Source organism: Protopterus annectens, chromosome 10.part0, assembly GCF_019279795.1.
Source record: "Protopterus annectens isolate FY-2018-M chromosome 10.part0, PAN1.0, whole genome shotgun sequence".
In the NCBI taxonomy this organism is placed as follows: domain Eukaryota; kingdom Metazoa; phylum Chordata; order Ceratodontiformes; family Protopteridae; genus Protopterus; species Protopterus annectens.
Genome location: NC_056744.1, coordinates 1792924009 through 1792940595, shown reverse-complemented (window position 1 = coordinate 1792940595; position 16587 = coordinate 1792924009). Strand labels below are relative to the sequence as shown.

The 16587-nt window shown below is 38.7% G+C and overlaps 1 protein-coding gene across 3 annotated transcripts in view; it reads left to right on the top strand.

Moving 5' to 3' along the window:
* LOC122814034 (phosphatidylserine decarboxylase proenzyme, mitochondrial-like) overlaps positions 1-10216 on the top strand; it is a 200526-nt gene extending 190310 nt beyond the window's left edge. For all 3 annotated transcript variants that reach the window (XM_044086626.1, XM_044086622.1, XM_044086625.1), the window contains exon 8: positions 9091-10216. In XM_044086626.1, the coding sequence (XP_043942561.1) occupies positions 9091-9315 (225 nt within the window). In that variant the 3' untranslated portion in view covers positions 9316-10216. The remainder of the gene's footprint in view (positions 1-9090) is intronic.
* Positions 10217-16587: the final 6371 nt, after the last annotated feature.

Genomic DNA, 16587 nt, shown 5'->3' with positions numbered 1-16587 from the left:
TACGAGCAAGTTTCAGCAGTTATAACAAGGTATATCGAACAACATCTTCTGATGTGCAGATACACAAGTACGTTAGTAGAAATGTAACAAGTTATAAAGTTACGAGCGAGTTTCAGCTGTTATAACAAGGTATATCGAACATTTTCTGATGTGCAGATACATCAGTACATTAGTAGAAATGTAACAAGTTCTAAAGTTACGAGCGAGTTTCAGCTGTTATAACAAGGTATATCGAACAACATTTTCTGATGTGCAGATACATCAGTACGTTAGTAGAAATGTAACAAGTTCTAAAGTTACAAGCGAGTGTCAGCAGTTATAACAAGGTATATCGAACATCTTCTGATGTGCAGATACACAAGTACGTTAGTAGAAATGTAACAAGTTCTAAAGTTAGGAGCCAAGTTTCAGCAGTTATAACAAGGTATATTGAACAACATCTTCTGATGTGCAGATACACAAGTACGTTAGTAGAAATGTAACAAGTTATAAAGTTACGAGCAAGTTTCAGCAGTTATAACAAGGTATATCGAACAACATCTTCTGATGTGCAGATACACAAGTACGTTAGTAGAAATGTAACAAGTTATAAAGTTACGAGCGAGTTTCAGCTGTTATAACAAGGTATATCGAACATTTTCTGATGTGCAGATACATCAGTACGTTAGTAGAAATGTAACAAGTTCTAAAGTTACGAGCGAGTTTCAGCTGTTATAACAAGGTATATCGAACAACATTTTCTGATGTGCAGATACATCAGTACGTTAGTAGAAATGTAACAAGTTCTAAAGTTACAAGCGAGTGTCAGCAGTTATAACAAGGTATATCGAACATCTTCTGATGTGCAGATACACAAGTACGTTAGTAGAAATGTAACAAGTTCTAAAGTTAGGAGCCAAGTTTCAGCAGTTATAACAAGGTATATTGAACAACATCTTCTGATGTGCAGATACACAAGTACGCTAGTAGAAATGTAACAAGTTATAAAGTTACGAGCGAGTTTCAGCAGTTATAACAAGGTATATCGAACAACATCTTCTGTGATCTTACAGTGGGGACCTGTTGAAGTGTAACCCAGAGTAATAATCCCTCTCTCTATAACAAGGAATATGTAAAATACTAAACATTGTTACAATATGTTACATTTTCTTCACAGTGCACAATCATCAGAAAATAAATTATTTTAGGCTGGTTTAGCACCCAAACCTGTGTTTCACTGCTCTTATTTAGAACCCCATTGCCAAACTGGTTTAATGATGCTACCCTTAAAACAGATACAGTCTCTGACACAGTACTTACTGTATTATCTCACTTTCCAGCTTACCTTTAAGTAAAATTCGCATTCTTCCTTCCTTCTATCAGGGTCTTTTCTGTTGACCCTTTACACCTGCCCCATACCATCATGAAAGGCTTTGTCGATTCATTCATTCATTCTCCCCCACACACTTTGGTAGCCCATTTCAAGGGTCTACGACCCTCTGTGTAAAAAAGCACTTTCAGGGATCCATGGAGGACTTTGTACCTACAGTCTGTTGACTGTGCTTTCTCTTTACATTCTGTTCTTCCTGTTTTATTTATTTATTTCATTTATGTTTTATTTATTTATTTATTTGCTAGGTAACCAGTGTAGTGGTCTTATCACAAATTACCCATTTTAGCTGCAGTCCAGGACAATACCAAAAGGTCAAATAATAGTATACAAATGTTGTAGTTTACAAAATTTAAAAATACTGCACAAATGATAGCCAATTTGACAAGAATTATTTAATTTGTAAATTAATAGGTCAGCAGGTTCATGGAGTAATATATACAGTAAATATAAATAGAATTCATTTTGAAATACAGAATTTACAAGTAGGCTATATACTGTATTATTATTAAAACACAACAACTGCAGATGATTTGGAGTTCCAGAGGATTTTTTAAATATTTAACTTTTAACAGAGATGTGTTGAAAGACAAAAATTGTACACTTTGTGTATATTAAAAGGGGGTGTAGAAAAAGGGGAACAGGAGTCAATGAAAAATTGGAGTTTAATTCTGGAAAGTAAGAGCTTAGGAAGGTGGACGTGGTTTATGTGATGAGGTGGAAGAAGCAACAGCTGAACGTGGTTTATGTGATAAGGTGGAAGAAGCAACTGCTGAACGTGGTTTATGTGATAAGGTAGAAGAAGCAACAGCTGAAAGGTGTTTGACAGAAACTGTTAACTTTTGGGGTGCAAGGCAGCAGGGTCTCCCTCTGCAAAAAAATGCTTCAAATGTTTTACAGTGACCTTATGACATTTGCTGTGTCTAAATAAAACTGGAGTTTATTATTTTTTTATAGATGAAAGAGTCATATTTACACGTGTTGCACAGGGAGAACTGTTATGTTAATAAAAGACAAAGTGAGAATAGATGCCCTTTTAAACTTTCAAAAACATATGAAATTTAAAACGTTCTCTGTGTGTTATAGCCATGTATCAATGAGTTTCCGAGATGATGATGTGAAAAATAGCAGATATTAAAGAATTTCAGACACAATTATTGTTTGTTGCCTGCTGTTTTCTAGGCTTAAATGGCACTCTTAATTTTAAAAGTATCAAATTGTAAGAAAGCATTTCTAGCATTAATAAGCTGATTTTATTTTAATTTTCTTTATTTATTTTTCACATTTCTTTGACAAGTTTACAAGTTTATATATATTCTTCTTGTATTACTGTACTTTTAAAGATAATTAGGTCTTGCAATCTATTACTTAATGGTTTTGGCCCCATTCAGCAGCAAGTGTCAATAACAAACCCTTGAAGATGGGTATAACCTTATTATTCTGAATACCAAATGATATAGTTTTTGATTAAAAGGTCATTGTTTTTGCATTTTACTTTGTTAACAAGCCTCTTTGTCTTATGGTATTACATTCGAACACCCCTGGCTCCCCTAATTTCATGGGGTACACTTCTCCTTCATCCCCCACATGCCTCTGCTGGTTTCCTTTTGATTCCTTCAGTGAGCTGTTGAACATTTACTTGTATGGCCACTGGTACTGCATGCAGTGTCAAGGTGGGGTGTGACTAGGGTTTGGAAGTGCAGCAGTGCTAGTATTACCTTTTTGCATCTGTGGTCTGTCCCCCAAGGATACACCCTAGAATTTGTTCACTGCTGCCAACTCATTCTGCTCCTAGTAGTCTGGTCCAGGTGTGATCACCACCCCCAATTTCTTTACCTGCTGTGTTGCCATCAGTTCCCTTCCCCCAGTAGATGCCTCACACCTGGGTTGTTCTGCCTCAAGTGCGGGACTTTATATTTGTTTCCATTGAACCTCAACTGCCACCTCTCTGTCCATGTGTTCAGCCTTCCATATCTTTCACTAGACATTTCCTCTAGTCGTGTTCCTTTCTCTCTCTCCATGCATGCATGCATCCGTCCATCCATCCATCCATCCATCCATCCATCCATCCACAAACCCTTTTTCCAATTTTTTGCATATGGGGTTGGGGTTTTACTTCAACAGTGATAATCATCTAGAGCCAAGGTTCACACTGCCAGGTGGCTAGCCCTGCTGTGACTGTTCTTCCACACCACCCACTCATGCACACTCACATCTGTGGCCAATGTGCAGTGTCCAATCCAACTACTGCATGTGTTTGGAATATGGGAGGAAACTGGAGCACCCAGAATTAAACATACACGAACACAAGGAGGACATGCAGACTGCACACAGAAGGCACCCTAGCTGAGAATCAAACCAGGGAACCTCTTGCTGTGAGGCAACAACACTAGCAAAGAGACTGATCCTGTTCTTTGTTCTCTCAGATGTATCTGTGACAAACACATGGAAGAATAATTCATCCACGATAGATTCCTGTGATACTCTACCAGTCACTTCCTAATTCCTAATACTGTCCGTACCACCACAGCAGTCTGTGTCTTGCTGTCCAGACAAGCAGCTGTCCATTTCCTTCCCCATGATTCAGCCCCCAGCCCAGCACTAAGACTTGCATAGTATATTTTGATTATGAAATTACTCGCTGGAAGTACAGAAATTAAATGACATGTTTAACGGGTTCTACATGTGGGGTAACCATTTGTAACTAGAGTGGGTGAGGGGTGCTGAGGGGTGCACGATTTAAAAAAAATGCATACAAGAATATTTGGAAGTTATGTGAACAGCAAGTAAAAGCAGAAGCTAGCCTGATGTCGTCAGGATAGTTAAACAAAGCATATATGTCTGCCAGAAATGCTCGACTGATGCAAACTGTTTAACTGTGAATTTCATTACTATGAAAAGCGGGGGGTGGGTTTACCCCAACATGTAACGAATGATTAGTACAAAAGCAACTTATGTTTTCATCAGCCAAATCGAAAATGGCCTTCATTTACTTGGGTTCAGAGAAATGTGGGAAAATGGAATGCATTGTGTAAGTTTCATTGAAAATACTGACCAGATGAAAGTGTCAAAGAGAAATATTTTAATTATGGCAACATTCTTACATTTATTTCTTTTTATGTTATATATTTTGATATTTAAAATGTTAACTCTGTGAAAAGAAAGGAAGACAAACTATTAGTGACAATGTATGTCATGCTTTGGCAGTGAATGTTGAACAAAATACTAAAGGACACTGAAAAAAAGAAACTGAATCTTCTAGAACAATCTGCATATGAAGGAAGGAGTGTGGGTAATACTTTGAAAGGGATGAGTCAAACACAGAGTTAGCTGAAATCCAAGCAGATGTGGATCTGTGAATTAGTACATTTTTTGTCTGACGGTGCCTTTCTGGCAGAGTCCTTTATGCATCTGCTGTAGGAATGCCTTATTTCCCCACTTACTTGGTAACCTCCCCTGCAATTAATAAAGCAGATGCTTCTTGATAAGGTTAATATTTCAGAACTTGTCATATTTTCCACTTACGATTTGTTGATGAACTCATAATAAGGTCAAAGTATGCATCCATTGGAGTTTGGTATTCTGGTCTGAGTAAATTATTGAAAATCAAATTATCATTATGTGTTTATGAACCAGGGTGTTGAAACATTTTTTTCCCCATGGGAAATGTATCTGCACATCTTTGTATATATCTAAAGATTTAAACCGTGATACATGAAAACATTATTTTTGCATTATTTTCTGCATGTCAGAACACCTGAATAACTCTTGAGATAATGTAACATTCGTGGCACAGATCGTTTTTTTTTTGCCCAGTTTAGTAATAACGTGACTTTGTGACTGGACTTCTGTCTTTGGAGGAGGAATATGTTTTTAAGCCTTACTCCCTGAGAAGACACTCAAAATCACACCATTCAACCTGCAGACATTGATAATAGGAATAAAGGCCCTTAAAAAATAGGAACATCCAGCTAAAAATCTTGGCATCTAAGTAGCATAAAATTGGAATACCAAATAGCACGCAGCTCTTCCCACTTCCAGTAGAAATTTAGGATGCTACTCAGAAAGACATCTAAAAAACAGAGTGACAGCATTTATGGAAAATATAAGCACATTATCAAAGAGACAGTGTAAAATCTCTAGACTATAATGAACTGTATAACAAAATTCTAGCACATAAGGTCATTTATTTTTGCCTCAGAAAAAGGGAGTTTTATTTCTTTAAATTATTATCGCCACTGGTATGTTGGTTATGTGGTTTTCTGTGAGCTAGACAGCTTCAAAAATCCCATGTGATGAGGGCTTCACACCCCCCTAACTAAATATACCAACTCAGACATGGGGTAAGGGGCAAAATCCACATAATGGCCAAAGGAATTCTTTCCCTGCATTAAATCGTCTGTTCGCAGTTTTTTGCTTTCACTATTACCAGTTCAACATTTAGGTATTCACTAACCTAAACATTTGATCAGGTAATAGGAACCCCTGTATTTGAAGTACTAAATATTTTAACAAAGCTAAAAGAACTGGAAGTAGGATCTTCAGAAAAGGGTAGGAGCAAAACACATAGAAATAAATTGAAATTGTGGGAACAGTACGAGCAGAAGAATATTTTTGAGGAGTGAGATTTAAAGGAAGGCAGGAGTTGAGCAATTTATGTAATGTTGGAGTGCTAATAGTTGTACAAAAACATATGTAAAGTATGATGTTTGTAACTAGGAACATGTTAGTATGGTTTGTTTCCATTTATATAAACATATGTTTGCCTGTGAAATGATAATTCAATAAAGGTGTCAACAGAAAAGAAAATAAGAATTTCTTCTAAAATAAGGACAGTTGAGAGGTCTGCTCAGGAAGACGACCAATACTTGGTGAGGTCGTATGTAATATGCAATCATAAATGTCACTATATCTGTATTGCTGTGTCCAGTTTGCCATATTTTTTTCTCCTGAACTGTCCGTGTTTGTAATAATTTGTGTCATCTTTGTAATTTTTAATTAGGAGGAGAAAGCCACTCGAGTGAACTGCCTGAAATAGTCTTTTTTCTTTAATTGTACTTATGGGCTTGTATGCCTAGGAGAGTATTATGCCTGATGGAGTTTGACCTTCTGGGGTGTGTCACATTGTCTTCTTATTATGATGACTCTGTCTCTTATTCCCACCTTGCCCGGTTATGTCCAAGTCACCAAAAGAGAGCAGTAATTCTTACAGTTTGCCTAAGTCATCCTTTTCCTATCAGGGAGAGGGGATAAGAGGCCAATACTTAGCTGTAACAACACATGTGCCATTAACGTTTGGGCCCTTGGTAGTCTGGCTATAGGAATATATTTTCAAAGGAGTGCTGTGTGAGGGGAGTCATAATTCTAATGCCAGTCATCCTGTTTTTCACCATTCCCCTCTAAGCACACACGGACATGGTGTTTACATGCTCTTACCATAGAACTATCTAATTTATCTGTAAGTATCACACAGCTGAATGCACAACAGCATTACTTATACCTTCCAGTAGGTACTAGATTCATTGCAAGCTCCTCCTTGACTTTCATTTAGAAAAAACAGTCATGTTCTGATGATTCCTGTTCCCGTCTTCTCTGACCTATAAGATCCCTAGGTTCATTCCTGAAACCAGACTACTGCTCACATAACTAGGCACCATATCTCAGCAGTGCAGGCAGACGTAGTTTAATTAATTAGGATTTCAGTACACATTGTCAGCATTACACATGTATTAACTCTTCAGGGTCATTTCTTACATGCAGCAGTACATTAACAAGTATAGAATATCATGGGACTATATCATGTCTTGGGCACAGAAATCAGTCTTCCTGTGGCCTGGTCCTGAACAAGATGCACCAGTAGTTCAGATCTCATCCTATGTCTTGTTTTACTTGTCTTTCATTCAGAAGTATCGGTCTCAGGCTGTGGCTTCCGTTCATGTGTGTCGGGCAACCATTATCACTTCTTGAAACACCATACATTAATATTGCATTTCAGTTTTTCCTTTATATGTCGTTTTGCCCCCATGTCCAATGACTATCGATCTTCCCCTATTGGACTTGAGCCCATTTATTTCCTAGGGGTGGGATTCATTCCCAGTTCAACTGGGGTCACTATTCAGGCAGCCATGATGGTTATTTGAGCACTTGAGGCAACTCAGCTATGAGGGCATTTTTCTTAGCCAAACCCCTTACTTGGGTGGAGGGACCCCACAACTACACACTAGTGTGCACTGGCTCAATAAAGGTAATGCCATTTGGCATATTGGTGAAACAAATGACCAACCTCAGCTCACATGCCCTGCAGTACAGCATATGACTGGATCTGCTTCATCCCCCCACCCCATCCAAGGATAGGCACACCCATTCTCACTGCCAACTCTAAGAAACGTTTGAGACACTAATCAAACTAGGATCACTTGAGACATAGCATATGCCTTTCTGCCAATAGATTGATTTAATTTTAGTTTTTTAAGACACCACCAGCATTCTCCCCTGTAAGTGTATGTAGTCATCCATAGTTTGGAAAAATTAAACCTTATGAAGTATTTCTAATTTGTGGTTACTGGTGCAGGTGGTTTGATAGCAAGTGGCTACAAAGTTCATCTGGTCATTCTTTTTTGTATTCTCTTTGTTGTCATCTCCAGTCTTCCTTTGGCTGTCAATTCCTAATCCCTCAGTGACCAATTCATCCCCCTAGCTTTCCAGCATTCAATGTCACAGGGCATAGAAGACACAAGGTGCAGATTATGATGAGCCATTATGCTGTGTTGACTCAAGACACTCTCATCTGCCCTTAACTGCTCCCCCTGCTGGTCAGCAGGCATGGTGTAAGCGAATACTTAAGCAAAAAAAAAAAAGGATACTTAAGCAATAACCCACGCTTGGGTGTGGGTAATGCTGGATTTACCCATGGTTGGTGTGGTTTGGTCACGAGGGCGAAGCCCGAGTGGACAAAAAAGACAACCATGGGTAAATCCAGCATTACCCACACCCAGAAGTGGGTTATTGCTATTATACAATTACATTATTTAAGAAAAAAATACTTACTTTTCTTAAATAATGGCATTGTATAATGCCTCTGTGCTGCCCTTCCGCAGCTGTCTGGTATTCTACGGCAGTTCTGATGTACTGCGAATGCGTATGCTTACGCAGTACATCAGAGCTGTGGGTGGAAGCAACGGAGAAAGCAAGATCTCTGTTGCTTTTTACAAAGTGTCTTGCTATGTTAAAGGAGTTTAACATAGCGAGACAGCTTTAAAAAAAGCAACAGAGAAAGGAAGATCTCTGTCACTTTTTTTAAAGCTGTCTCGCTATGTTAAACTCCTTTAACATAGCGAGACAGTGTCTAAAAAGCAATGGAGATCTTGCGTTCTCCGTTGCTGTAAAAAAAAAAAGACATACTAATGGAAAAAGTCAGGGCGACCGGACCTTTTTCCATTAGTTTAAGTCTGATTTACAACGTGCACGCTGACCAATCAGCGTGCACGTTTTGGAATATTAATGGGGGGTTGTTGTATAATGGTTAATAACCCCTCCAGTGAGATGCAGTAAAAGTAATGGTGGTTCAAAACGAGCACATGACTGAGTGCGGACAGGCAGAAAACGGGGGTTGCTTTGATAAGATACATTTCTTAAAACTTGCTTTAGAAAAGGCAAGATTCAGACATGCTGCTTCCACACATTAACAGATGTTTTTTTTATTGTTCTGTTATTTCTTTTAGGCTTTACAGACAAACTGTGCATGCCACGTGAAGGGACGGTACAATGACAGGCAATACACAGATCAATTTGGCTCGTCTGGGATCTGGATGGCAAAGGGTGCCAACCTCGGGGAGTTCAACTTGGGATCGACTATTGTACTCATATTTGAAGCTCCCAAGAATTTTACATTCAGACTCACTGCTGGACAAAAGATACGATTTGGAGAATCAATTGGAAATATATAGACTTGAATGCCATGTGAAATCTCTAAAATAAGAACATTTCAATGACGTCTGAAGGAGCAGATTACTGTGCCTATACTTTTGCCAGTTCCTGGTATAAATGTGTTGGTTCCAGGAGTCATCCATTTACTTAATGCTGCTGAAACTAAATGACTTGGTGAACACTGAAAGCCAGAATGCAGGTATAGGCCACGTATAGCTTCACTTTGCACACTGTCAGACTGTTGTAATTGGTACCTTGAAGAATGACAGGATGACCTGGTACAGATTACTGTTGTACTTATTTTATCATATTGGGGAGAGCTGGAGGAGGTGCCCATTGCTCATTCTGTGAGTTAGGCGGGCTTCTCCATGTCTTATTTGCATTCTAGAATGTTGACATAGTGACTTAATCTTTCTTTTTTAAGAAAGAATGACTCTGTATTCTAACAATTTACAGTAGACGTTTACTGTGGGGGAGGGCGGTTATACTGCTGCTATAAAGGCCCACAAGCATAATTTGTGACACAAGTACTAACAAATTGTGCACTAGTGTAAAGACATCCTAACTACAGGTCCTTGCATGAAGGTTTATCACAGTGTTGCATCATTGTAAAAGCACTTGTTTAACAAAAGACCTTGGTCTGAATTCTGACACAAGCATTAGCAACTTTCAGTTTATGTACTACAAAGATTCACCACACTAACACACCTTTGTGAAATCACTTTGTTACTGAAGTATACTAGTTTAAGTCCTTTCACTGCAAGTAACCACACTAGATTGGTGCTGCATGTACTCTGTGTCTTCAAAAACTTCTTCTTCTTTCGGCTGATCCCGTTAGGTGTCGCCACAGCGGATCAACTGTTTCCATTTCTTCCTGTCCTCTGCATCTTGCTCTGTCACACCAGCCACCTGCATGTCCTCTCTCACCACATTCATAAACCTTATCTTAGGCCTTCCTCTTTTCCTGTTACCTGGCAGCTTCATCCTTAGCAATTTTTTTCCCAATGTACTCTGCATCCCTCCTCAGCACATGTCCAAACCAACATAATCTTGCCTCTCTGGCTTTGTCTCCAAACCTTCCAACCTGGGCTGACCCTCTAATATACTTATTCCTAATCCTGTCCATCCTCGTTGCACCCAGTGCAAATCTTAACATCTTCAACTCTGCCACGTCAAGCCCTGACTCCTGCCTTTTTGTCAATGCCACTGTCTCCAACTCATATAACATAGCTGGTCTCAATACCCTCTTGTAGACCTTCCCTTTCACTCTTACTGGTACTCTTCTGTCACAAATCATTCCTGACACTCTTCTCCCCCCACTCCATCCTGCCTGTACTTGCTTCTTCACCTCTCTTCCACACTCACTATTACTCTGAATTGTTGATCCCAAGTATTTAAACTCATCAACCTTTGCCACCTCTACTCCCTGCATCCTCACCATTCCTCTATCCTCCCTCTCATTCACACACGCATATTCTGTCTTAGTCCTGCTGACCTTCATTCCTCTTCTCTCTAGAGCATATCTCCACCTATCCAGGGTCTCCTCCACCTGTTCCCTACTCTCACTATAGGTCACAATGTCATCTGCAAACATCATGGTCCATGGGGACTCATGTCTGATCTCGTCTGTCAACCTGTCCATCACCATTGCAAATAAGAAGGGGCTCAGAGCTGATCCTTGATGTAATCCCACCTCCACCTTAAATGCATCTGTCACTCCCACTGCAGATCTCACCGCTGTCACACTACCCTTGTAAATATCCTGTACCACTCTTACATACTTCTCTGCCACTCTCAACTTCCTCATACAATACCACAACTCCTCTCTTTCTCTAAGTTTACAAAGACACAATGCAACTCCTTCTGACCTTCTCTGTACTTCTCCATCAACACTCTCAGAGCAAACATCGCATCTGTAGTGCTTTTTCCCGGCATGAAACCATACTGCTGATCACTAATCATCACCTCCCTTCTTAACCTAGCTTCCACTACTCTTTCCCATAACTTCATGCTGTGACTGATCAATTTAATCCCTCTGTAGTTACTACAGCTCTGCACATCACCCTTGTGTCTTCAGAGACTCAGAGCTAGAATTGTATCAGCAGGACTTGACTCACTAATGCACTATTGCTTTGAGCGTATTAACCTAAATCTATTATGTAATGAGTAACCACAAAGTATTAAGGAAACATTTCTTTTATTGCAAAGTCCTTGTCACCAGTGCAGCACAGGGAGTCATCCTAAAGTGGTGTCACTAGTTTTACAACCAACTGATACACAGCACAAATGATTCCTGTACTGGTGAGTTACTGGGCAGATGCTGTTGCGATAAGAGCAGACAGAGGACTGATTATTGTTTGCTGCACTAATGCATTGATATGAAGATGCAGTATTATTACTTCTTCTAGGCCTTATGTTGCAGAACAGTGCCTCACCAGACCTGTGCATACGTAGTATTTTAGTGAACCTTGCCAGTATGATTTCCGGCTAGTGTTAGCATGTGTGTTTGGGTTCAGCTAATCAGATGCTTGCCAAGGGAGCTTGGCATTTAACCGCTGCTTGTTTCCAACTAAACTGAGAGTTTAAACTTCAGTATCTGTAAAAAGCGCATTGCTTCCACTGCAGGATTTTAATGGTGGAGAGGAGGATGTTGTGTAAAGATACTTTCTTTGTCCCACAGTAAGAAATAAAATGTTCCAAAGTAGTTAAAGCAGTAATGCAAGTTAGCAGTGAAAAGTCTGACATACACTTTTCTGGGGAGCTAATATCTGTGTGAATAAATATTTCAGTTCCTACTCCCTTTTCTTAGACCCCATCCCAGTTCTTTTTGAAATACCCTGTGGTTTTACAGTCCTCAACCCGCTCAGCTGAAGTATCCCATTTATCTGTTGCTCTTTACACAAAAAGCACTTCCTAATGTCTTGCTTGAACTTTTATATCCTTAATTTAGCAGTTGTGGCCCCTTCTCCTGCTCTCTTTCCTTTTGAGCTTTATGACATCACATTCTCCTGTTTTTATAGCTTTATGACATCACATTCTCCTGTTTTTATAGCTTTATGACATCACATTCTCCTGTTTTTATGTCATATCGTGTCTCCCGTTTATGACCCATTTTCAAGTAAGAATAGATTCAACTCCCATAACTTCTGCATGTACCCCTTGTTCCACATTTTTTGTATTACTCCTGTGACTTCTGTTTGTACTGTCTCAAATAGCTTGATATCCTTATCTCATTAGGGTCACTAGAAATAAACGTACTCAAACTGGGGCCTTGTCAGGAATCTGTAGAAAAGTATTAGAACCTCTCTGCTTCTAGGGTCTGCTATTGAAAGGATGCAATAACACCTTACTGGACTTAGCTACAGTTTTTCCACTTTGTATCTGCTGGCTACCACACCAAGGTGTTTTTCATGATCTGGACTTTTTAGGGGCAATTATCTGGTATTCCATTCTAGGATTATTAGAGCCCTGGTGAAGTGGTTTGTACTTCCCTGCATAAAACCGTCGCTGGTACTTCTTGGACTAGACTATACATCTTCTCAGAACCTTTCAGAACTTGCTTCTACATCCTGTATTTACTGTCCCTAGTGTTTTACTGTCATCTGTATATAGGCTGACCTCTTCTCAGTACTGTTAATATTGCCTGAGATGAAGACACCAACGAGCAACCCTGTGGAACCCAATACCCACTTCTTCTCTACCACAAACTATTTATCTTCATTTGATAGCCCCCGCCCCAATTATTGTACTTTGCTTCCTGCCATCCAGTAACTTGCAAAAGTCATACTCACACCTTTCATTAATTTTTGCAGGAGAGTGCCACCCAATCTGTACCTCTCCAAAGTGAGAGACTGTGCCTTTTCACACTTCTGTTCCTTATATATACTGACTCCCAAAGATCACAATACCTTGAAGTATTCTTGGACGTAGTATATACTGCCGTCATTCTCACTTGTAGTTCCAATTTCTTGAGGATCATGATTGCAATTATCAGATATTTAATAGGTAGCCCGATCCCACAGGTGCATACAACACACTGTTGTATCACAGCTAGACCATCTTACCTGCATCAGTCCCTAACCTCTCCTCAACATATTTTTCTTTTTTTTCATTTCTTTTTTTCTCTTTTCTTTTATACTTCATTCTAGATTTAGCTGTTGTAATTCAGTTAGTAATAACGGATTCCTGTTGACTTGATTCCTAACCTGTTTTTGCTTCCGTCTGCCAATCACCTGCTTCTGTTGTTGTCAGTAGTAAATCCTTTTTCCTCTCCCACTCTGATGTGGACATTTATTACTTCTCTATATACCCTGTTATCTCAGTGTACCCACCTTCTATGCTATCTTATCCTCTGTGTTTATATATAATTGTGCCTAATTTGGAGTTGAGGTTATAATTTTTATTATTCTCGCTTCAAATCATTTTAATGATTTGTTAACCAGATTAGAAATCTAGATTTTCTCAGACTCTTTTCCGCCAGACCAAGACCACAAGGCAAATGTAAATCCAGTATATTTTGTTGATTTACATTACGCAATTACCATTGGTTTCAAAAACTGAAGAAAACTTGATCACCCAGAGAAAACCTTCACAGACATAAATACTGACAAGAGATCAGGTTTGAAATCTGGACCCCGGAGGTTTGAGGGAGAAACTTTAACCACTGAGTCCCGATGCTTGCTATAAATTAATAAAACAACTGCTCTTTTAATAACTCTGGGACACCATTTTAAGTATGTGTCATGGTACAAGGCTTAAAACTTTGCTTTACAGAGTATTTTAGCCAAATAAATAATATACATTATGTGTGACATACACCGTTCTATGGAAATAGTAAGGGTAATATCCGATCCTTGTTAGACAGTAGCCTGTATTTCTCAGGATTGCATTTAGAACTTTGAGAATTTTGAGACATTTGTTAGTGCAATGACTTTGGTTCACCATTCTGGGGACAGCAGAGGGCTGGATTTTTCTCTTTTTGTTAGCAAACATCCCAGTCCTGTGTTCCACAACTGATATAGAAACATATTTACTTCTGTTGGTTCTTGTTGTATCTCTGTTACAGGGGGGGGGGGTTGTCTCTCATGTTACCCATTCCCCCTCATTAAGTTGTAATTGTTCTATTGATTCTGGTGCATAACAAAGTGATATGTTTACTGCAGCAAAACAAGGCTTGCAGCATCAACTTTTTCTATGTGAAGCAAAATCCTACCAAAACAAGTTTAAGGGAAATGGAGTGCTTTTATATTTGTGACAAAGCAGTTATTCCTTCAAGTGGTTGTTAGATGCATGATGTAACTCCCAAGGAGTCAACACAAGGTGTTAAAACACATAGCAGCTCTGAGCCTTGTTATTGATATACAGTTCGCCAATTAATTAAACGGGACATTATTTGTGTACTAATGAAACAGACCTGAAATGCTATAGATCAGGAAAAATGTGCTTAACCTTACCAAAAAGGAAATGATAAGGACTGTTGGAGTGATTATGTAGCCATACGTTTGTTGTGATTCCTAATTTATACAATTGCTTAAGCCAGATAAATAAAAATAATAATTTATTAAATAAAAAATGTAATTAAAATTTAAAGGGGGCTTACCAGGCTTAATGATTTATAATAACGCATCAGACGTTGGTCAGCTGCAGGATGAAGCAGTTAAAGAAATGAGCTATGAGTCTGTTGCAATCTACAGAGCCAGATTTGATTCTCACGGGCTACACTTGTATACCACGTGACTCTGACTAAATGATTTACCTTAAACTTACCTTTTGAGTCACCTTGAAAAGAAGTGCATCTGTGTAACTAGGCCATACCTGGTCCAGTAACAACGTTTTAGATGTAGTAATACTGGCAGTTATTTATGCTACATATACTTTTTATTTCAGATCTTTTCAGGTAGTAGATGTGATGTCAGCCACGTAAATAACTAATGCATTTTTAGTGAGACTGTTACTGCACTTTACGCTGTGTCTTCCCACCTCCTTTGACATGTAACACTTCGCTCAGTGTCCAAACCAGATTCCTCTTTTTTCAGTAAAAACTCTACCAGTAGTATAATATGTTTGTACATCTTAGGTATAATAGAAGTTTACATGTTACAATTCCCTGCCCTGGGTCACACTTGTATGCTACTGTATCATACTGTGTCTTGCTCAGCCAGAGATGTTCTAGAAGTAAATGCTGTTGGGGCATCATTGACTCAACATTCAGCTTCTTTGTGTTCTGGAAATTATATATACAAAGGTAGTTGATATTCCACATGGAAACCTGCTCTGGGTCATTCACTGACTTTTAATATTTCACGTTACAAGTGATAAGAGATGCTTAAAATTAAGGAAGAAGAGACAAAAGATACCTCTCCCAGAAGATAAGTAGAAGGACACAATGTTGGCACATAATATTCACTGTTGTTTTACAGGGATTATACAGGAGTGGAGGATGGGATAGACATAATATCAAATAATGATGCAGTGTGGGATCTGCAGAAAATATTGTCTGATATACCCACCAACTTTTTATTCTGGGAGTCTAAGAACAGTGTACCAGTATCTTCAAGAAATTAGGGAATCTGCAGAGATTTTATCCATTTCTTAGCCTTTTGTGTTATGTTTTTCGTATTCTTTGTGGTTTTCATTGCTGGATTACCAGGGTGCTGTTACCTGATGGGGCGGCAACAGAAAATTAACTCATAGACATTGATGACAGGAGCAGGGTGTGAAGCTTGGCTTTTTAAGTGGTACTTGCACATGTACAGTGGAGTTTCATGTCTCCCAGAAATGTCTGAATCTCTAAAACAGTAGCTCAGTAACCACAATACCAACAGATACGCCTTGGAATCAGGCTCACAATAATGTAGTGCCCACAAAATGTCACCTTGTGAGATTCGGTGCTCTGTTCTTCAGAGACACACATATATTTATTTGTTTATTGTTTAATCAGTTTGTAATGGGTGGTGGGCTAGTCCACAGGACTGTCTGTAATTATAAGATGGGAATTACAAAATAAAATCACAAGTATTGATACAATTCACAGAAACAAATCAGCAAGTAGAAATGAAAATAAATGATAAGTTACAAAACAGGCATACTACCTTTTTACAAAATAAATTTACAATGGCATTTATAAAAAAATGATATTTAAAATGTTTAGTAGTTACAAGATTTGTAGTCAGCTGTCAGTATCTTGTGGTGTCCATCTTTACCATGTTATGATAAGTGACAATCCATGGGCATAAAGAGAGCCATAAGTGAAGCTGAAAACAACTATTAACGGTATTGCTGAATTCAGTGCA